General features: G+C 49.5%; 1 protein-coding gene across 1 annotated transcript in view; it reads right to left on the bottom strand.

Annotated features, from left to right (window-relative positions):
* SCMH1 (Scm polycomb group protein homolog 1) overlaps positions 1-23,173 on the bottom strand; it is a 41,743-nt gene that overhangs the window by 6,396 nt on the left and 12,174 nt on the right. The window contains exons 5-9 of the mRNA XM_062508878.1: positions 12,730-12,962; positions 12,046-12,172; positions 10,849-11,049; positions 10,030-10,215; positions 4,096-4,227 (exon numbers count right to left, since the gene is read on the bottom strand). Coding sequence (XP_062364862.1) covers positions 4,096-4,227; positions 10,030-10,215; positions 10,849-11,049; positions 12,046-12,172; positions 12,730-12,962 — 879 coding nt within the window. The remainder of the gene's footprint in view (positions 1-4,095; positions 4,228-10,029; positions 10,216-10,848; positions 11,050-12,045; positions 12,173-12,729; positions 12,963-23,173) is intronic.

Below are 23,173 nucleotides of genomic sequence, written 5' to 3'. Positions count from 1 at the left end.
CAAGTGCTGCAGATGTTGAGTACCATTGACTGGGGCAGCCTCTCCTGGCTACACCTCATTTGCTCTGGTTTCTATGAACTGTGGCACTATTGTGAGAGCTGGGATCTTCTGGTCTCGTGTCCTGCTGCCTGTGATTAAGGAGAGATCCAGAGGCCAGTTCAGCTGGTCCAGCCCTGACCTTCCAGGGCTTCACATTGTAAGGATATGAAATGGGAACACCTTTGCCTGCCTGTTGGCCGCCCCAGTGTGGGGTTAGCACTGGGTAATTGCTGTTCCCACACCAGGGCTTTGCCACTCTGCACTTGAGGCACTGCTGCCTTTCTTTGCTTTTAGGTCTCTGGGTTGTGCCCAGAAACAGTACAGCCCTAAGTCTCACCTACAAGCTGCTGTGTGAAGACTGCTACTCCTGGTGACCTGTCCTGTGCTGGCCCACTTGTCACTTGCTTCCTGCATGGACAACAAGTGTGTTCTCACCTGCTCTGGATGCATAAAAAAAGTTTTGCTGGCTCGTGGCTATTCCTGAATAACTTCAAACCCCTCCTGCACTCCCACCATTGCATTTCAGCCCAAGACTGGACTCAAACCAGAGCTGGCTGCCCTGGCCTGAGCTAGGTGGAGATCCCCTGCCCAGCCAGACTCTCCTCTGGGTGTCATTACACCAATGGGTTTCCACTGTAGCTGCTTCCAACTACATTTGGTCTCCTGTTCAACAGGACAGATCCGTTTAAACCCCAAAACATTTCCCATTAAACATCTGGGAAGGGTGCTGACTGCCAGGGAAGGACAGAGGCAGGAGTGGGGTCAGAAGGCTCAGTGGGCACAGCCCTCTGAGCTGTCACAGGACAGTGGATGTGGGCATGGGAACAGGTCCAAGCTGTGCATTTCAACCCTCCAAGGAAACTCAGAACCTTCTGAGGTGACAGAGAGCTTCAGCTTGCCAGGACACTGGGACAATTCACCCAGATGAGCTGGGTCACACAAACACGTATGTGAGTGCTCCCAAAAACCCCAGAGCTCTCACAGCAGGGATTGGCATCAGCACAAGGAATTTCAGGCTGAGGCTGGGAGAGCACATGCACAGGTTCCTGTTGGTGCTAAGCTGAGGATCCAAAACTCACCCTCAGAAATTACTGCACTCAAAAATTAACAGTGTCATGACAGGAATGTGCTGTGATGCATTCTGCAAATATGTGAGCCTGTTCTCACATGCTGGTGATCACACACTCGAAGGCCATGGATGAGGCCCTGGGGGCATGATGTTTTTTTGCCCAGGAGGTAAAACTGAAGGCACACAGTGATCTCCAAGTTCCCTATCCCTGCACAGGTCAGTGTCTGGTTGGGCTGTAACACTGCAGCAGAGCTGGGGGCTTTGTGGCAAGGTCAGTGCAAGAGAGACTGAGGGGCTTCCTAAAATTACAAGGATACAGGGAACTGCTCAGTGAATGATACCTCCAGGGAAGGGAGAAGGAGATGAGGCAAGAGGATGATTATTGCCCCTGGGAATCATCTGTAAACAAGATGCTCTTGCAAGTGGCAGGGTACAACTGCACTCAGGCAAGATAAAGGATCCTTCACCCTTGATAACCAGAGTTGGAGGAGGAGGAGGTGGCTGATCCTTAGGCAGATTTCCTTACATAAACCGTTGGATTTAACTAAAGGCTGGCAGTTGGCACTTTATAGGGAAACATGCCACAATTAGTGGTGGAGAGGCAGGGAGCAGATAGTTAAAGTTTAATTAAACAAATAGTGCTATAGACTCAACAGTGTCATTTTACTGCTAATACACAGGAGTTTGGCCACAAGCACAAATGTGATTTGCACTGCTCCTGAACACACACTGCTTCCAGCAAGTGATGGGCTGTGAAGGCAGGTCCCCACTGTGCTGGAACTGCAGTGTTTCAGGAAAAAGCCACACAAACACCACTGGATGCAAGAGGAAAAACGATGTAAGATGTGAGATCCCCTCCTCATGTCTCTGCTTCTTGCCAAATGCAGGGTGAATGGAGATGTCCCACTGCTGCTCACAGCCTTTCATATGGCAAACTGGGATGTGTTCAGGAGCTGCTGTCTGAGCCAAAGCTCATTCCCATGAGATGATGTACCTTGCTCAAGAAATACTCAATATCTGAGTATTTCAGGTGCATATTCTTAAAATATATCCTCTGAAATGCAAATATTCTTGCCTGAACCTTAATTTCATGGTGGAGGATGATGTATTCATTACAGCTTTTAGCTGTGGGATAAGAATGAATTTCTAGATGGAATTTGAGACTCATTGCTCCCTGCTTGGAGGAAGAACAGAACCAGACCAAGCTGCTGAAGGAAGGATCAATCCCCTCACATGCAGACACACTTCCTGCCACTTGTTTGTGTTTTTCTGGAAGAGCCTGGAACATTCTGGCATCCAGATGACACAACCCCTTTGAAGGCCAAGGGATAACTGAATAGACTTTCAAGCAGACTAAGAATCAATCTTGTAGAAACCTAAGGAAGGCTCCTCCTTGGAATTACCCATTATGGAAGCCTTCTCTCTCCACTGAAAACACAGAGTGTGCAATATTCACCACCCAGCCAAGGGATCTGAACCTTTGGAGCAATCCAGTGCTTCAAGAACAGGCTGAACACTCCATGTCCCACCTACTGGGGGAGGAGAAGGGGTTGGGCTGTGCCAATGGTTACCCAAATGCAGTGGCTCATGCATCAGAGGGGAATCAAGGAGACCAGCATCCATTTAGAGGTGAGAAACAGAAGGGGCCTCTGGGAACAGTTTTTGACTTGTCAATATGCTGGAATAGATGAGGCACTGCCACATACCACCTGTGTCTTCACTTTGACTCTGTGACAAACCTACGGTTTTAATCACTGCACATAATGAGGCCACTTAGAAACTGTCCATAAGAATCATGGAATGGTTTGGTTTGGGAGGGACCTTAAAGCCTATCCAATCCCACCCCCAGCCATGGGCAGCGACACCTTCTACTATCCCAGGTTGCTCCAAGCCCCATCCACCTGGCCTTGGAGACTTCCAGAGATGTGGCAGCCACAGCTGCTCTGGGCAAGTTCAGACCAGCTGTGCTCAGAGACAGGCTCAGTGATTCTGCAGAGCACAGGACACAGTGAGCAAAATCACCCACAGTGGTACCAGGCTGGGCACTCACACCTGGGATCAGCAACCTCAGCAAAACCAGGGAAATGGGGATTCTAAACAGACAGCAACAGAGCATGAAGCCACTGAACTGTGAGCCCACCCAGGAGTCTTCAGCAATTCTTCAGGGATTTTAGCCACAAACACCTTGGCAGATGTCACCATCCATTAATTAAAAGCCTCAGTAAGATTAAATCTTCAGTCTGCATCATGAAGGGTGTGTAGCTCAGAACAAAAGCAGGAGTGTATTAATTGAAGATGACTCAGTTCAGGGAGTTCTCCAGCTACCCAGACCTTCTGGAAATCTCCCACATGTGCATGCAAGGGACACCTGTGAATCCCACACCAAAGAGGACACTCCTGCAGCTGCTGCTGGGAGCATGGCCCAGCACATGTGCACCAATTGTATCCTGACAGACCCTGGGAAGGAGCAGCAGTGCGGGATGAGAATGGTGTGGCTGAGCTGGTGGAGCCAGTGACGTCCCCCGGCTGTTTTGGGGGGGCCTGTGAGGAACAAGATGAGATCCTGGGAAAGGGCAGCAAGTTCCTGGCTGTACAGCTGCACATCAGCATCTGTACAACAGAATGCAGCAAATCCTGAGGGAAAAATCCAGGGGCAGATTGACTGAGGCAGCTGGGCAGTTTGAGCACTGTTAATCCCATGCACAGCACAGGAAGTTAAACCAGATTATACAGTGTGAGATGATGACTGTCAGGGTTAGAAGGAATTCCCGCATTCCACATGCCTGACACATCTGTGTGGGGAACCTGTCTCACCACACAGCAGCTCATCCACTCCCCTCTGGAATACCAAGCACAACCCATGCCAGGGACAAGCAAAGCAGCTCCCTGAAGCCACGGCTCGGTTTGGCATGGCAGATGTGACCCTGCTGCAGCCAGGACAGGGTGCTGGGAACAGCCAGCTCTGGGAAGAGACACGCTGTGCTCACCTTCCAAGGGGTGACGGTCATTCTTTGGTAACTTGGGGGAGAGAGGAGCACTGTATGGAGGGGAATCTTGGGAATAGCGCTTTGTACCCCGGCCTGGTCCCTGCAGAGAGCCGTCTAACGAACTGCTTCTGTCTAGGAAAAGAGAACAAGCCCTCTTTAGGAGTGGAGACGTCCTGGGAAATGCAATCTTGACAGAGTCCCCTGAGCCTTGTGTGCATCGCCAGCCTGGGCACCCACCACCTGTTCAAGCTGCAATCCAGCACATCTGGCAGGGCTCAATAGAGCAGTTTGCAGGTTTCATCAGAGCAAAAGGGGGATGAGAAAACTAACAAAGAATCTTAGTAATGTTTTGCCATATTTAACCCAAATATCACCTCTAATTGACTTAATTTCATTTCTCCTCATTTTACACCTTGGCTCATGCCATACAATTCCTGCTCATCCCACTGTCACCTTTCAGATGCACATAACCCTTGGACAACAGGCAAACAAGCCTTGGATGATTTGCAACTCCTCTGTGCCATACACAGTACTGGATAAAACCCTACTCCAATTTTCAATCTCCCCCATCCATGGAGCCCACAGGTGCTGCCACTGCTGCTCCTCTCCAAACACATCCCAAGGATGGGACTCCTCATATCCTGCACAGCAGACAGGACACTGGGATGGGCTGGGACATCTCTGCACACACATCAGTGGGTGGATGGACAAGGAATGGAAGCACTGACACTGATGGGGACAGCAGCCAGGTAACAGACACAGGGGTGGCAGACCCTGTCCCAGCTGGGGTGACCCTCCAGCTGCCCCCCTGCCCACACAGGCCAGCAGCTCCCAGCTGGGCCCTTGCAGCCACCCTGAGCACGGGTGGTACGTGAGAGCTCACAGCATTCCTGGGTGTGGGCACAGAGGGGTCAAATGGTCCTGCACAAATGCCAGGAGCCACCACCAGCCCGGAGTGGCCCTGACAGCTGGCACAGGGCAGAAACAGGAGCAGGAGGGGCAACAGGTATGGCAGGGAGCAACGGCACTGACATCAAGGGAGATGCAGAATGCCCAACAAACGGAGGTACAGGGTGGGGGGAAGCACCAGATGGGCACAATTGAGTTGATTAAGGAGAAACACAAAGGTAGAGAAGGTACCTGTTCAATCAATATCCTTCAGGGAAATGAAAGAGCTGCTTGCACTGAGGCCCTGGGACTCCATAGGAATATGACCAAAAATCACTGTGACATTGCCAGAAAAACAAATTCCATCCTCAGGATGAGTCTCTGTAAGAAACACTCACTGCCCAGAGAAGGGAACACATGCTCTTGGTAATGTCTCTGGATAGCCCTGTGTCAAACTGCATGACCTTCTCCACCCAACAGCCACAGAACCACAACACAAGGTGATGCTTTACAAAGGTTTCATCAGGTTTTGGTTTATTTTTTTAAAGTGGTTGATGTTTAAAAGTAATGCAAACACAGCAGGTCAGAATTAACTTTATTATAGAAATCAGAAGTGAGGTCCGTGAAAATTAATGACTGAATAAACCAAAAAATAGAATTCCGCTTTTAAAGGACAAGTTTTAAGAAAATAAAGAAATGGAGTAACAGACAAAGCTGTACTCTGATCATCAGGAATAAGAAGAAAATTCCTTCAGTTAAAAAATGACATAAACCTCATGAATGTGTATCATCAAAGAGGAAATAATCTGAGAGGGAAGGATCCCAAATCTCAGTGGATAAATGTTCACTTTGAGAAGGATGCTGAGAACAAGTAGATCATTTACTCAGATGAAAAAGGCCCTGCTCAGCATGGAGTTGTGCACCTCAGAGGATGGGGAGTGCAGGGTTGAAGAGAGGTTTTCAACTCATTCTGTGTTTGGAGGCAGTGCAAAGGTAAAGATGAGCCTGAATTTTAGCTACAGAAGGAACAAGCCCAGGGGAACAGAGCGAGGGGACACTGTGCAGAAAGGAAAGGATTGAGAGAAAAGGAAAATGGGTTGTCCTTGCCTCTGAATGACAGGACAGCTGGGAGGGACATTTCACCTCCCCTGCCTTGGGAGGCTGCTTGGGGGGAAGAGCAGCTCACCTGCTGTGCCTGGTGGGCCATGACAGTGACAGTCACTCACCTCATCTTGTCAGACTGCTCAGGGCTTCTAATTTAGGACAATGCACCTTGCACTGACTGCACTGGCCCCTTCTCCCTGGCTGCAGAGCACACCTACACACCTGGCTCAGGTGTTGATGCATCTGTGACATCCACCTGCACTCAGTGCACTTGGAAGCGGAAAGATGGTAGATTTAGACTGGGTATATGGAAAAAAATTCTTCCCTGAGGGTGGGGTCCTGGCACAGGCTGTCCAGAGGAGCTGTGGCTGCCCCTGGATCCCTGGAAGTGTTGAAGGCCAGGCTGGATGGGGGCTGGGAGAAGCCTGGGACAGTGGAAGATGTCCCTGCCCATGGCAGGGGTGGAATGAGATGAGCTTTATAGTCCCTTTCAACCCAAACCACTCTGGGGTTTACTTCCAGCTGCAGCCATGCTGAGTAGTGGGGGCAAGGCTCTAAGGATAAAAATATCCACCATGGACCAAGTCAGACAACTGAATGTCTTCAAACTGGACACTTGAGGGGGCAAAGGAAGCCAAGAATGACAGTGCACCTGAAACTCTGGGTCTGCTGCAGAAAATTCTAACAGAGCTCAGCACTGCATTACTGAAATGTGATGCTAATGTCTGAAAAAAAAAGGTGTAAAAAATGCTTTTTACAATAAAATGCCTATGTCTGACCTTAGCAGCACCACAAGGCTTGTGGCAGGCTCTGAAGGAAAGGGCAGGAAATACACATGGCACATTCTATGGCAGGTGTTCATCAGAGGAGGCCAAACCAACAGCCTCCCTGTGATGGGGAAATCCTCGTCTAACACATGAGGGAAGAGAAGTCAACCTCATATACCTGGAATTCAGAAATATGTTACATATAGAGAGCCACCAGCTGAGACAGAATATGAATTACCAGAAGCCTTGTTCTATGCACAAAAATCTCATTTGAGAAGTAAAGCTGTTGGCAGCACACTGAGAAGGAACATGAGACTGGGAGCAACTACCAGTCAATCTGTCTGAGGACCATCCTTGAGTCCAGTGCCATTGAATAACTGTAATAACTCGGGCAGAAATTTTAGAGATTCACCAATGAAATCTGGTGATGTCAGGCCAGACAAAGTAGCATTTAAAAACAGGCAGGAAGGATATATATATATATATATATATAACCAAGAACCAGCAAGGAGGAAAATCCAGCAGCTAAATCCAGATGTGCACTTGAAGCACTGTCCCATGAGCTGGTGACCTGCAGCTGACAACAGTGGATGAGAAGACTGGTGTATGTGACCAGGACAGGCTGATCATCACCTGTTACAAGGACACAGGGACTAAAAGTGACTGCAGAGACATTTCCTGTGACCATGGTGGTGCCAGTGCCGTGGCACCAGGTCCCCATGAGCTCCTCCCCAGAGTGCTGGGTGGCACTCTGGCCACCCCATGAAGTTTAAGTCAAACCAACACTGTCTGAGGCAAGCGAAAAGCAGCCAAAAGATGAACTCCTCTGAGGGCTACAACTGCTCTGCAACTACTTCCAGAAGAAAGAGAACCAAGTTAAGCTAAAAGACAATGTTAAGACCAGGACACACAGACACCAAGTTGCCCAAGAATAAATTAGGGCTTGAAATTACAATATTGCTTCTAAAATCTCAGCATAGAACCCTGGAGCAGTCTCCAGTGGAAAAGCAAAATCCACAACTTCAGAGTTAATCCAAGAAACATCATGTGCTGTGATGCTGTAACAGCAGGAGCCAGGGCTCCAGACTCCAGGAGGTCTCTCCAGTCCTGTGTTTTCAGATGTCACAGTCTCCAGTTTCCCATGTTTTCAGGTCACATCATGTTCATGTTGCTATGGACAGCAATCTGCTGCCCAGCTCCCTGCAAACAGCTGTTCCTGATGTGCAACTCAGTCTGTTTCTCCTTAGCAAGGCAGAATGGCAGGACACTGCTGACCTGGGTTGCTGCAGACCTTCCCTCTGCCCCAAGCACACCCAACAATTCTCCATGGCACCCACAGGGGTGCTCCTGCAAAGCCAGTTTGTTCTGGGAGCTCAGACCAGCTCCCAGTCCTAACCAGCAGCCGTTTACTGGAAGAACCAGCCCCATACAATACATTCCTATATTGGAGAGGAAACAAGGCAGGACATGTAGAGCTGAAGGTGAGACCACAGCAGCCTTGATATCTGGTGTGATTTAAGGATGTACAACTCCACCCTCGTTCCTCCATGACCAGCCCAAACTTCCCAAAATCACCAGCACTGTTTCCCTGCCCTCACCAAGTGACTGAGGAAGGTGTTACATGAGCAGATGCCCAACAAGCTCAGACACCAGGATGAACTGCAGGACTAGGTGCTGTCACACTCTGACTGTGGTTCATTTTTCTTTAAGTGCTGCAAACTCTCTGAATCAGAGTTCAGGACGGGCAGGTCTTAGCATCATGTCAGATCCAGTGCTCTGCCTGAGTTTCCCTCAATTCTGATTTATACTTTTCCACTCTGCCCAGCAGCCCAACTCTCGGCACAACCACTACTAACCTTTCATGGAGGCTGGAAACTCTGTGTGTGTGAGTTCATCCATGCCCAGAGCTGGGTGCTGGGTGCTCCCACTCAGGTTTTGCTCTCTCTCATGATAACAGGGTACCTCCACACTGAAACATGGGTATTTCTTCTATTTGAGGATTCCTCAGGGGAAAGCCTCCAGTCCCAGTAACTAATCATGCTGCTCCTGTCCTTTCATATCCTACAGCTCCTCTGCTTCTGGCCCTGCTGGCTCCAGCTAGGAGGAAGCAGAGGATGGGAAGATCTTCTTGCTCTCTAGGCTCTGCCTAAGGTGCTTTGTAAAGTGGAATGAATGGAAGCACTGTGGCATTTGGCTGCTGCTCCTACACCTCATGCTTAGCAACTTCTCCTTAAACAGTTCTTCCTAAATGCCCATCCTTTTACATTCATACAACTTTTACTTTTCTTGCCAGAACCATAATTATGCAAAGGATTAACTTTGGAAAGACCTCAAACAACAGAACAGCTCTGCTGACTAGAGGGGGAAGAAAGCAAGACAGGAGAGGAGATCAGCAATTGTCAACCACCTAAGAGAGTGCAGACAGCTTTGATCCTCTCCACGACTGACATTCCTGGAGCAGGAGCTCCCCCAGAAGCCCCAGACAGCCTGTGGAGAAGCCACCACCCCAGGCCTGCTGCCACTGCCCAGCACTGTGGGGGAACTACCAGGCTTGTTCTCCACAGGTTCTACTTCAGAGCAGTTTTGCAGCCTGACAATCTGCAGTGTGGCATGAACTGTCTTGCTGGCGTGAGCTGCTTCAATGCCACGCCAAGGAAAACAAAACCACCTCTGCCTCGGATTGCTGCATGAGCATCATCCCTGAACCAACCACGCTGTCACTGAGGGCTGGATGCCCTGGCTGCTGCCAGCAGATCCATGGCTGGTGTGGAAACCACTCCGCTTTAATTAATTTCTAATTACAGTTCACCTGCTGCATGTTATCACTCTCCCTTCTCATGCAGTCTTTCACCTGAATTCCTAGCTGCATGAAATCACCATAATCAGATTACAGGAAGCAGGAAGGACTGGGGGACAAGGAGAGGAGGGAAGACAAGGAGACAGCACGGATGAGCGGAAACCTACAGCGGAGATGGAAACCAAACTGACAGGCAGAAAATGCAACTGGAATCCTACACAAGAGCCCTGCGGGCATGTGCACGACACTGGGTGTGATGTAATGAACCCTGTGAGAGGGCTCTGGGACAGGCGCCTGCCTCCGGAGATGGAGATAAAATCTGGGTTAAGACACGGAGCACCTGGGTCCCTACAGTGCCGCCCCCGCCCCAGCTCCTACCTGGTAGATACCTGTCGTGGTCGTACTCGTGTGAGCGCTGCATGTGGCTGTTCTGAGTGAAAGGCTGGTTCCCAAAGAGGTTGTCACTGCGCAGATTGTGGCACAGCTTCTCCAGGAAGCGGAGGACGTAGGTGATACTGTTTACTGCTGGCAGGTTCAGAGTGTGCTGTTCCCGATCAAACACAGCTGGAGACAGAAACAAACAGAGCCCAACACGTGAAACCCCCGCCAAGGCGGGAGGCTACGCCCAGGGCCGCACAGCCAGCTCCTGGATCTCAGCATCGCTGGGCTCTCGAGAGCCAACGAAGCCAGCGCCTTGCAGCGCCGGGCAGGCCAGGACCAGCCTGCTGCACCGGCACGGGGCCGCGGCGGCAGCACCGGGGAGCTGAGTCCAAGGGAACCCAAAGGATTCGAGGAGGGGCCTGCGCTCGCAGATCCAGCTACACACGGGCTTAAAGGAAAATTAAAACCCGGGGTATTTCTTGTGTTTCCGTGAGGAGTTGTGGAATCCCCCCTGCTGTGGCTCTTGTCAGGGCTGGGGCAGTGCGGGGGCCGGTCGGTGGGGCAGGATCGCTGCCCGGGCTGATGCCAGGACTGCCTGCTCCAGCAGCTGTGCCCGCAGGCCATGGGAACTGCTCCGCTCTGAGCCAGCTGCCAGCCGTTGCTTCACTGACACAGATGTGTGGCAAGAAAGAGAAGACAGAATCTTCTGTCTGCCCCTGGCCTGTGGCTGCAGCGAGCTTCAGGACAGACATCTTCCAACGGGAGAATTCTTGCAACAACCTCTCTGGAGGCAAAGTGCTGCGGGCCCGTTCTCACCTGAGATGACCTCTCCCCCGTGGCCTTGTTTTAAGAAGGAGAAGACTGTTTTCTGATGATAAGCACAATCAATGCAGGCCTGTACTGCTTGCTGCAGGACAACAGAAGCTCGAGCTGGTCCAAAATGGTCTGGCAGCTGCTGAACTTTCTTCTTGTCTAGGTGGGGCCCAGTGCTGCCGTTCTTGTTCAAGTAAATGCAAACTGCCAAGATGAGAAATGTGTTTGCCATTAACCCACTCAAGAAAGCAAGAAACAGATGCCTAAAATCCAACCTGAGAGATGCTGAGATTTTAAGACTGTCCAATCACTCCCAAAGTGGAATTCACCACGACTGCCTGAGTGCATCCTCACAGTGGAGCCTTCTAGAGGGGAATCACCTCCAAAATCTTCCTGCCTCATGCTCACCTCACAAAGTGCTGCTGTTTCTCCCATGCTCTCCCCTGCAGTCAGGCTGTAAAGTGGTTTCCATGACAGCCAGGTAAGGTGGCTGTGATGTCCAGAGGGGAAGAAAGAATGCAGCCCCACTTTCTATGGGTTCCCACTGCGTTTCCTTTTTAGGGAAACTGGCTTCTTTAGGTTCCTCTGAAAACTGGCCAATTACATTCTGGGGAAACAGCGGGCTCAGCCCATATCCAGTGCTTGACTCAACATGTCAAAAGCAGCTTTGCATTAGACTTTTCTGGCCAGATTCATCCTCAGCTGTAGGAGTGCAAATACTCTTCACTGCTGCTCCTCCTCCTCCCCTATTCCCTCCTGTCCCTGTGTGCCTTGATATCCTGGCTGGAGCTGGGCAGATCACAGTCCTTCAGCACTCCTCTGCCCCTTGTGCAGTTCCAGCAGTTGTGCCTTGCACGGTGTGGAAGAACTCATGCTCAGGGCTCACAAGGGGTGATGCAAACCCGACTGTCCCCGGGCACAACTGTACCTGGAGAGCTGTCACCAGCATGCAGGGGAAAGGGGTCCTTGCACTCAACAGGTGGGCTTGCAATCTTCCTACTTCATTATTTCCAATAGAAAGATAAATGAACAGCTGCTCTGGACTCAGGTGCCTCTCTCAGGCCAGCCTTTCTGCAGTGGCAAGGATTGCTGGGTTACAGGCTTAGGAAGAAATGGGACTCTCTCAGGTTGCTACTGTCTGCCTGCTGTAGTTCCTAACCATGCAATCCTGTCAAGAACTTGGTCCAAGACTCTCCTTACCTGTGGGAGCCTGCATGGCAGAGCTGGGGATTGTAGCAGCGTCCTGGGGCACAGTGCTTGTGTCTGGCTCTGGGGTACTGGTTGTTGGAGAGGTGGGTGCAGGGTTCAGCAATGTCCTAGGTTTCCTCTGCAGAAAAAGGGGAGATATTTCTCCTTTTACCACTGCTCTCCTTTACAACCCATGATCACTACACTCTCTCCTCTGCATCCAACAGACAAGGCACTGTGGAACATGACACATTTCTGATGGTGATGATGGGGTGTCTCAAGAACCTAGTAATCAATAAGTGTGTATTTTACAAACCATAACCCTGAAAAATAACAAGCCTGGTATCTGCCACCTCTCTTTGACTCAGACTAGCCACACACAAAGGACGGGAAAGCTTATTCTACCCTTTGGCCATCCTGTCACACTCCCAGCATCTGCCATGCTACTCCACAGCCAATGTACTTCCAAAGACACTGATTCTTGATGGAAATGATCTTTAGGACACAGACATTCTCTACAGCTCCAAGGTTGGGCTCTGAGGATACTCCCAGCCCACATACCCCTCTGGTCTCCTACTTGCTGCAGTCACACAGCCAGAGGCTGAGACAAACGTGCACAAACACACGCATGCACCAACCCATGGCAGGACCTGCAGCACCTGCTGCTCACCCGCCTGCATCAGCATCAGCTTTTACCTTACTGCCAGGCTTGGGACCTCTCTTTCTGGGGAATTTCAAAGGCTCCACTGACTTGGAGGGTGTAGGCATGGGGTGGTGGATTAGCGCTTTGGTCGTTCGACCACGCTTCTTCCCTGTTTTGCGACGCCTTTGCCCTTGTTGATGCCCCAAAACAGTCTTTGTGCTATTGTGCATGCTAGGTTTCTCCGAGTTTACTTCGGAGGCAGGTAAAGGGCTCTTTGGAATCACAACTGAAATAAAAAGAGAAAAAGCAAATGTAATTAAATCAGGTAAGAATCAAAACAAGAGCAGCCTCCATCTTTATACAGTGTCACATGGAAAAACCTGGAGTACTCCCAGACCCCTGGGCGAGGGAACTGCCCTCCATGCCAGAGTAAAAACCAAACACATGGATCCCTGGCTCAGCAGTCGAGCTGGGGGACACTGAGGCTTAACCTGGATGGGCTGAACTCCAGAAGGATCGTGCTTGCAGCCATACTTTCCTGCCTGAAAACAACTGGCACCTAGAGCTCTTCCTTCTGCAAGTGGTGACCTGCCATGGCCACGGAAAAGGCTCTGAGAGCATTCCTAGGGTGGGATCAGTCAAGACCTGTCTGACAGCCACAGAGCTAGTGCTGCAAACACTGGAAATCCCCTCTCCCAAGGCTGATGTCAAATCTGTTCTACCCCTAAACTTCCAGCAAACTGCAGTGGAAGGGAGCAGCTCCATCCTCGCTGCCTGGAAGGCTTACTGCTCCTGGCCCTGAGCAACAGCTCATCTCAGCTGGACCAGCCGCCTTGCTCCTCTCACATTCTACCAGAGACAGGTCTGTTCCTTCTTATCTTCTCACTCTTTCCACCACAAAACCAGGTTTCTGATATACTTGCCCACAAATGCCCTAAATTTGGTCAGTCATCTTTCCCAAGCCTGCTAAAGGCCAGAGATATGTTGGGCCAGCCTAGCAGACCAGTATTTCCTTCTGTTTTAAATTTCTGATAAAAAGAAACAAACCAAAGTGCTGCTGCATTTTGAAAACTGCAGAGTGTCTTTAGGACATCTGGAAATCTCAATGTGCATTCAGCACAGGAGCAAGAAATTAGGAAAAACCACAATCAAACACTTTTGAAATTGGGGTCTTTGTAGTTAAGGGAAAAAATCTTAGCCAGGGAAACAGAGTGCAATAAAAGATTGATACCAGGATGGCACAACTGTGGGGATATACAGACATTTTTAAGGTTTCTGTAATGAGGACTTCAGGAGCAGTTACTGTGAGCAAGGATTAATTTCCTGGAACAATGAAACTGTGGCTGCCCCTGGATCCCTGGAAGAGTCCAAGGCCAGGTTGGACAGGGTTTGGAGCAGCCTGGGACAATGGAAAGTGTCCCTGCCCATGGCAGGAGGTTGGAACAAGATGAGCTTTAAGGTCCCTTCCAACCCAAATCACACAGTGCATCCAGGATCGAGCCCCATTCTGCTTGTCATATGGGCATGTATAGTTTTAATTTTATTTCCTTGCTTTCATGCATTAGCATTCTCTATCAGAAGCTGGGAAGAAGCACACAGTCATCAGGATCTATTTGACTTCCTGAATAAAGACTATTTTGTGTCAGGCAGACACAGGGATTGTGGCAGAATCAGAGTTCTACTACTCTTTCTAACCTCTTAATGTTAAAAACAAGACTATTTTGCAGTTCAGAAAATGAATGTGATAGCTCATTCAGCTTCTTACAGCTGATGGTACTCCAGGAGTGTCACCTGCTCCAGGTGACATTTGACACTGAGTTGCAGGGAGGAATAGCACAGTAAGGCAGGTGCTGATCATGGAATCGTGGGGCCTCTGGCCTCAGGTGTGGAATGACTGATCTCAGCAGAGAAATGTTTGTATTAAACCATTTATTAGAATCCCACAAGTTGACAGAACAAGGATAAACACAGGTAAAAGGGAACAGGTTGCCCAGAGCAGCTGTGGCTACCCCTGGATCCCTGGCAGTGCCCAAGGCCAGGTTGGATGGGGCTTGGAGCAGTGTGGGACAGTGGAAGGTGTCCCTGCCCATGGCAGGGAGTGGAATGGGATGGGCTTTATGGTCCCTTCCAGCCTACAATTCATGATTCCATGATTCTAAAACTGTCCATACTTTAAAGAAACCGTTAAAGATCAAAGGGATGTGGAAACCAGGGCAGGGTGAGATCTGCACAATGCTCAGTGTCTAAACCAAGCTGGGCCACAATGACATTTCTCTAACGTGGAGGAAAAATTGAGAATTCTATAGACAAGCTGTGAGGCAAACCTGTGTTCTCAGTTTTACTAGTAACAAACCCAGAGAAATGGTGCTTTTGGGAAGCTGGCATGCAGTACAGTCAGAACAGCTGGACTGCACCCTTTGCTCCCAGGCTGGGACCACATCATCAGCAACTCAGTGCCAGGAAAAAGGACATTGCTGTCAGATGAAGTCCTGGGATGCAAGCTTTTACTATATAATTTTATGTTTAAAAGTGATTTAATCTTTTGGTGAAATAAATGCAAGAAAAATCTGTTGCCCTCTTCAGCTGTAAAGGCAGTACATGTAATAGTAATTTGCCAGGATTGAAGAATTGGTTTTGGCATTTGGGCAATAAAAGCCCACAACTGGGTGAATGCTGATCTCATGATGGGACACCCCATGTCATTTAGGCACCCAGAGGAGCTCCCACTGTGCCTGTGGCCCTGGCAGCACATCCCTGGTCCCTGCTACAGCCATGGATCCTGCAGGGGTGGAGGAGCTGCCACAGCAAGAGAGGCTGTTCACTGAAACAGGCTAAATTACATCTGAATGTGCAGCCAGCTCAGACTGTGACCTAGATTGGTGCTGTGTGCCCAGCAGTGCTGCTGAGCACAGCCCTGAGCACAGCCCTGGACAGGCACTGATGTTTTCCCTGGGGCTGATTCCATCAGACTGATGCAATGCACAGACATTTTTCTGACCCGAAGTGATTTAATTAAATGAGGTCTTATCCTCCCACAATCCAGCAGATTTGCCTGGCTTTTTGCTGGATTTGAACCAGGATCTGAGCAAACACCAGCCTGTGCTAATACATTTTTCTTGCCCTACCAGATGCACTGAGCTGTGTGAGGAGACACCAAGAGGCCCAGAGCAGAGTCCTCCCACCAGCTGCACCTGCACATCAGTGGTGCAGCTCCAAAACACAGGATTACAGCTGGCCATGCTCTGACTTATCCCCATGGCACCAGTTCCAGGGACTGGATGCTTCCTAAAGGAGTCCGCAGTTTCTCTTCAGGTGCCTGTTACTTTCCTGCAGGATTTCAGCCCCTGCCATCATGCAGATGTGGTCCAGAAACATGGGACTGCTATGCAGGGATCAGTGCCTAGCACTCAGCCCTGCCTACACCCACCCCAGCACCCACAGAGCTCCAGAGGTGGAAACAGCTGTGCCCAGCTAGCAGGATTATCTCACAGCTCCAACCACTGCCCAAGTCTCCTTTAACTGCCAAAAGCTTACATTTACTGCATCTTATTCTTACTATTACTACATCTTAATTGTTAAGGATCTAAAGCTATCAGTGTACAAAGATGCTGAAGGGACAGGAGGGGCCACAGGAGGAGCAGCTGAGGACACTCAGTGTGTTCATCCTGGAGCAGAGCACACTGAGGGCAGAGCTCAGGGACTGCAGCTCCTCCCGAGGGATCTGCAGCTCCGATCTCTGCTCCCTGGGACAGGGACAGCACCAGGGAACGGCTGGAGCTGGGCCAGGGCAGGCTCAGGCTGGAGAGCAGGGAAAGGTTCTTCCCTCAGCCAGAGAGTGCTGGGCACTGCCCAGGCTCCCCAGGGAATGGGCACGGCCCCGAGGCTGCCAGAGCTCCAGGAGCGTTTGGACAGCGCTCCAGGGATGGACAGGGGGATTGTTGGGGGGTCTGGGCAGGGACAGGGCTGGACTGGGTGATCCTGTGGTTCCCTTCCAACTCAGGATATTCTGTGATTCTGTGATTCAGCTGGTGACAGTGCCAGCCCAACAGTGAGTAGCTGCCAGAGACATCCTCACCTTCTTCTTCCTTGTACAAGCTACTGAGAGGAGCCACATTTTCAGAAAATCAAGTGGGGCCTCTCTTATTAAAAAATCAACAGTTTGCTGCTCCTGAGAAAAGCAGCATCTCTCTGTGCCACAGCTTTGTTGCTCACCTGAGCTCTCAGCAATCTAACCATGTCCAAAGCTGGCCTTGCTTTGAAGGAGTTGAGCCATGCAACCCTGAATCCCTTCTGACCTGAATTATTCACTGATCTGAACTCATTATTATTTCAGCTCATTAAGGGGACAGAAAACTAATAATTGGAAATTTTCTGCTGGCTGAACTATCTTGTTTTGGGTCCCACAGGCATCCAGGACAATGGCAGACATGGAGGAGGAGGAGGCTGGGTCCTTGCTGGCCTGGCCGGCATCGGATCCATTTGGCACAGTGAGAAACATCACCCTGAAGTTGCAGCTCAAACACGACTAAACTCAGAGCCAAAGGGAAGCTGGGAGCCACCGATGTTATTCATCACTGAAGGATTAGTTTAAACAAGAGTTCTGAGATTTCTGCAGAAACAAAGAGACTTGACAGAGAATTCCCGATTTCAGGCTCTACTTCCAAATGCCAAAATATTCCCTGTCAGCTGATACATGGCACCTGCAGCTGTGACTGAAACTTGCTTACAGGAGACTGCACAGTTGCCATCCACACTCTGAGGGTTAGTCAATGCTAGGAAGCAGCATTTGTCATCCATCAGCTTATCTGATGTCACAGTTAGCAGAAGACAAAAGTATGTCCTTGGGACAAGAATTACAAAGTCAAAACATGTAGAAAAATATGGAACAGAAAAGTTGAAGCTGCAGAAAGGTTTTCTGCCTTTCCTCCTATTTACAAGGTTCATTTACCAAGAGCTGAAGGAGCACAAATCCCGAATTCTCATTTTCTGTGCCAAGGGCTCTGTAGTCTCAGATGCAGCCATAGTTCACGTGCTTCAGCCTGGAGATCTCCATGATGGCCCCTTCAGTGTCCTGAAGCGCAGGGGGAGATTTCTGTGCACACCACTCATGCCCATTCCAAAGCCCCTCTAGTCCTGCAGGCCACCCCTCCAGTGGTCCTTTGGTGCTCATCGCCCCTTGTCCCATCTTCAGCACTTCCTGGGCAGAAGCAGCACTCAAAGAGGTGGGTTAAAGAGACCCACTTAAGATAAGCAAATCTGCCAGAGAGGAGAAATCTTGTTGAGATCTGGTTGAATCCTTCCCTGCATGAGGCATTTCAGTCGTAGACATCCTGAAGGTTAGAGCTGGACAGGAGCCAGAACTCATTGTCTGTCCCAGAGCAAAATGTGAAAGCTTCAAAGCTGTAATTCTTCCCAAAGCAGAGACCATCATCACTGGCCACCATGAGAACAACAGAGACAGAAATACAGGCCCTGGGAAGGCTCCAGGCTTGGATTGTCCTGAGCTCTCAGCAGACACGGCAGACCACAACGCAAGACAAAGGGTTGGAGCATGGGTAGAAGACATGGGTCCCTTGCAAAGACAGGGATTAAGAACAAGACTCTAAATCCTGGAATTTAAAGGTGAGAAGACAATTATTCTGATAATTCAGTATCTCCTGCAGGGATTTGTGCTGAAACACCTGTTTGAGCTAAGGCTGAGAGCAGAGGAGATCTCCAACGCAGCGCTGCAGGATTTGGCATGTTCTACCTGTTGTCATGATGAGCTCTCTCTTCTCCCAAAGATACACTTTCATTTTACACAAGATTTGTCTGACTGCAGGTTTTGACTACTGAAATAACATTATTTTATCCACTAGTGCCCTGGGTGGTGGTTACACAGTAGCACACAAAGAAATCCAAACCCACAGACCCCAAAACTCTCCATCCCGCTCATCCTCACCATGGGGGTGCATTATAATGTCATTTTTGGGCAGGACATCCACAGGCACAGGAAAAGCTGTACTTCAAACTAAAGCAATGCCTTGTGCATTTATTGAACCTGAGACAGGCTCTGAACATTCATCATCAGTGTCCCATTTCTAAAAGGCTTAGAAATCTGCATGGTTTGGAGCAGCACTTTTCTTAATTGTTGGCATACACTTAGATAAGCTCTGTCACTGCAGATGCCACTGTACATCCCCCTGGTACAAGCTGTGCCATTTTTTATTGTTATTTTATTGGTTCTTTTCAGTTGTTTTATTTATCAAATAAAACAACTGGGGAAAATAAACAGTCTCAAGAGTCACAGTGATACCAGCGACTGCTGTTTGCTATGTGAAGAAGTGTCACATTTTCAGTCTGACAGCAGCATTTCTGTGTGCCCTAAACCATATTGGCACTTACATCCAGTGCTCTCTGAAGCAGCTCAGATCCTGCAAACCTTGGCAGGTGGTCCCAGCACCTTGTACCATGTCTCAGAGGTGTGGGGCAGCATGTGACAGCCTGAGCTTCACTGACTTGCCTCAAGTGCCAGAGCAGTAACCGAACTGCAGAGCAGCCCAAGTGTCCCACCTCTGATTGTAACCACACATGGAGATGTGGAAAAGAGCTGGAGACTGCAGTTGGTGCCACTGGAACAGAAGACCTAAAAGCCCTATTCTGGACCAACAGAGTCTGCTCACACAATTAAACACCAGGACCCAAGAGACCTCTCCATAAGGGCATCTCAGTCTGCCCTATTCACCCAGACATTGGCTAAACCCAAGCAGGTAATTCTACCCAAGCACAAGGTGCATCTGCTAAAACAATTTCCAAAACAAAACAGAGGCTTTACTCAGTAACACAGACCAGAAGAGCAATCTGAGTGACCTGGGCAGTGTCAGTCCAGCTACTGCAACAGAAACCTGGAAGGGGTCAGAGAACATGTGGAAGAATGTGACACAGCTTCATCTACCTTCAAGATCCTCACCAAAGGCTTTTACAACACCTCCAGAGCCTTGGGATAAGAAGAAAGATTTCTAAAGGGATAAATCAAGGATTACAAGAGGTAGGGACAAAGAATTATCCTATTATATGTGGGGAATACAAGGATGTACACCAGGATCCACACTGCTCATCCATGAGGGGATGAGAGGTGAGAAAGTTTAATGATTCACCCTTCCAGGGCAGGCAGGACTGTGTCAGCCCATCAGCAGAGACTGAGTTTCAGGGAGAGAACACATCAGGTGACCATCCCACCCAAAACCCAGCAGTGAATGGGGGGAACCCACTCCTGCCTTCAGCTGCACAATGCTGGGCTCTGAGCTGCCTTGTGCTCCTTCAGGACAGAGAACTTGGGCTGTAACACTCGCTGCACAAGCACAGCAGCTCAACGTGTAACAGCTTCCACTTTGGAAAAACAAGAGACCACAACACTGGATGTCTCCAACTAATAAAAATCCTAAATTTACTGGTTCAAACCAATCAAAAAGCTCCCAGGCCTGCAGCCGATGCCTGGATTCTCATTTCTACAGAGTTCTAGACTTTCTGGGGACGTTTCATCCAGGGCTCAGCTCTGCCTTGCCCGCTGCACACCAGGACCCTCAGACTGCCCTCACTGGTCCCATTGAAACTCATCAGTCACACTGAACATTTTGAGAGTTCTTTCACACTGCTTTACCTCTTCTGCACACAACATCCAACACCTTTTAATGGTTTTGATCAGTTTCAGAGGCAGTAACTCTTATTGTTACTTAGCAGTTTTTGAGCTGTAGGTTATAAACATCCGTGTGCAGATATTCCTCAATGAGGGGAAGAGCTCTGAGATGCAGCACAGCAAGTGTCAGGATGTGCCCCACAACAGATGTATCCCCCAAACTGCCCCGGGGTCAGCACCACCTCTGCTCTGCTTAGGGCAAAATAAACCCAGAGAAGTGACTGGCTCGTGATCAGACATGCAGTGACAGCCTGTGCAGAACAAGGATGCCCAAACTGTTGTCCTCAGCAAAAGTCGTGTTCAGTTTTGTGCTGAGCACACAGATTTCTTTAGTCTCAAACACAGGTCTTAATTTCTCTTCCACACAGGAAAGAACTGCTCTGTACCCATTGAGTTAGCACTAGGAAATGAATGGGGAAACTGAGTCACATATCTTTCCTATAAAATCTTGCAAAGTCTGGCACTTGGAGAGGGAAATGGCCTCCTGTTCCACCCCACTGGAGCTGCCAAGAAAGTTCTCCCTCAACAGCAGCTCAAAGCCCCTCATGTGTCAGCACTTTTGCTGTGGAACATCTGCACAACCAGCCACAAACCTCTCAGGCTGGCAATTACATGTCTGGAACCTGGAAGAGCAGCAGCACATTCCTGCTTCTTCAGACCTTCTTTTCCCTACCATAGCCCATTCCAGCCTCCAGAAGGCAAAGCAAAGGAGCAGAAGGATCATGCTGGGAACAGACCAGGCCACAGGCATTTACACTCTGGAGAAGAATGGCAGTTCTGGACAGCAGCGCTGGTTCAAGGGTGCACATGAGGATTATAAAGGCAGCCCTCAGCAGGGCTGCTATTTATTCTCTGCAGAGTATCCTCATCACCCTCAGAGAAACACTCACCTGTAGGAGCCAGTGTGCAGCAACATTTGCAGCTCAGTTACACAAAGCTGGTGACCTTAGCTCACATTCTTCTGTGCATTGTTTTACTTCTCCAGTACTCAGATACTTAACTCTGGGTCCAGTTCTCAAGGTCAGCCAGATGTTCCTTGGCACAGGGGCTGCCAGCAGCCCCAGCCTGTCTGGAGCACGGCTCTTCCTCCCACACAACTCCCAGGTCAGACAACAAGCAGTGAGCCTCCTGCAGCATATGGTTCAAATGCAGAGGGCAAGGACATGCCAGGTTTGTCTACAATCACCCTCTTCTCATCCCAAATCAGTGGTTTTCCTCCTCTTCCCATCCCATCACTTCTTATTCCAAATAAACTGGCTGCCTGGGTTCTTGCTTGCTGTAATTGCTCTATCACAGCCTGATCTTCTGCACTTCACTGCAAAAATAAAGCTGTTGAAGCAGTGTGTTGTTTTAATCAGCTTTGAAGCAGCTTTGGAATTAAAACAGATTCTAAACCAAAGAGAGGAGATGAGAACTGAGCTGGGCAGCTCTAGCCTGAGAAACACATTTGCAGAGTTGAAACTCAAATTTCTGGCCAAGGGGGATGTACCAGTGGATGAGAGGAGAGATAGAGGGACAACCAGGAAGCTCCAAGAGCAATGGCAATGCCCAAGTCAGAAGAAAATCAAGTAGAAATCTGAACTTTAAGCCTGATTTGATTACCTCAAAGCCAGGCTTTGTCTCCTGCATGGCAGTGCCCATGGGCACATAGTGAGTACCCAGCAGCAACAGAAGAGCCCACCTGTGACCCCTGGAGCTGTTTGGCAGAGGGAACATGAACAAAACTGGCACCTTTGGTCCTGACACAGACAGTGACAACATAAATCAACTGATTTCACACCTCAGGAAAGCCATCATTGCAGCTCATCCAGGCTCAGAGCTTCAAGAGAGGCCATAGCAGAGCCTGCCCCCAAAAGCACCAGTGGTGGTCCTCAAGAAGACCCCAGAGCCAAATCTTAGTGAGCAAGCAGCCCACAGAGCCCTGTAGAACCTTCAGCCTGGGCACCATGCCCAGCCCACCTGAGCCACACCTGCAACAGGACAGAGCTTTGGATCTTCACAGAACTGCAGCCCCTGGGAAGTTTGCATGGCTCTGCTGCTATTGATACTCAGCTGTCTCAAGGACACTCAGTGAAAGCATATGCCACGAGAGACCACCACAACCACACTGATCACATCTTCTGCCCCTGGGAGGTAATTGCCAAGGGGTTTCCAAAAAACCCACACTGAGAATGATTCCTGCCCTATTCAGGACAGGAATTAATCAGGGTAGTTCCTGAGGTTTATGCTTGTTCTGATCTTCTCTGAAGCTCTTTTTCTAGCTTTGGATTCTGGGTTAAATATTAGCAGAACACCTTCAACTTAAAAGAATGAGGAGAGTGCTAGGTGGGTATGGTTTGTCCTAACTTCTGTTATTTTTTAAAGTTCAGAAGTTATAAAAATACCAAATATCAAAAGAACAATGACAAGTTGCAAAAGGTCTGATCTCTGTAACAAGTGGGGCTGTGTGTTCAGGATGAAGCTCCTGGATTCCATAAAAATGCACACTCTGGCAACTCAGGCCTGTTCCTCAAAGCCAGGGCCAGAGCTGGGCTCAAAAGCATTTATTTCTCCCCTCCAAAAAAATGAGGAGGAAACAAAAAACTTAAGAAACTCCCCAGCAGGTCATGAGAAGATGAGGTAATATTCTTGCTTCCAGAGAGTCAAAAATCCCACAAAAATGGGGCTTCCTCTGATCACACCCCACCCATTAACCATCCCAGCCACTTGACTGCTCCTTGGAAGTGTCCAAGGCCAGGTTGGATGGGGCTTGGAGCAGCGTGGGATAGTGGAAGGTGTCCCTGCCCATGGCTGGGGCTGGGACCAGAGTTTTAAGGTCCCTT

Source organism: Cinclus cinclus, chromosome 26 (genome assembly GCF_963662255.1).
Source record: "Cinclus cinclus chromosome 26, bCinCin1.1, whole genome shotgun sequence".
NCBI lineage: Eukaryota > Metazoa > Chordata > Aves > Passeriformes > Cinclidae > Cinclus > Cinclus cinclus.
The sequence above is the reverse complement of the archived record's forward strand: the minus strand, read 5'-3'. Positions and strand labels throughout refer to the sequence as shown.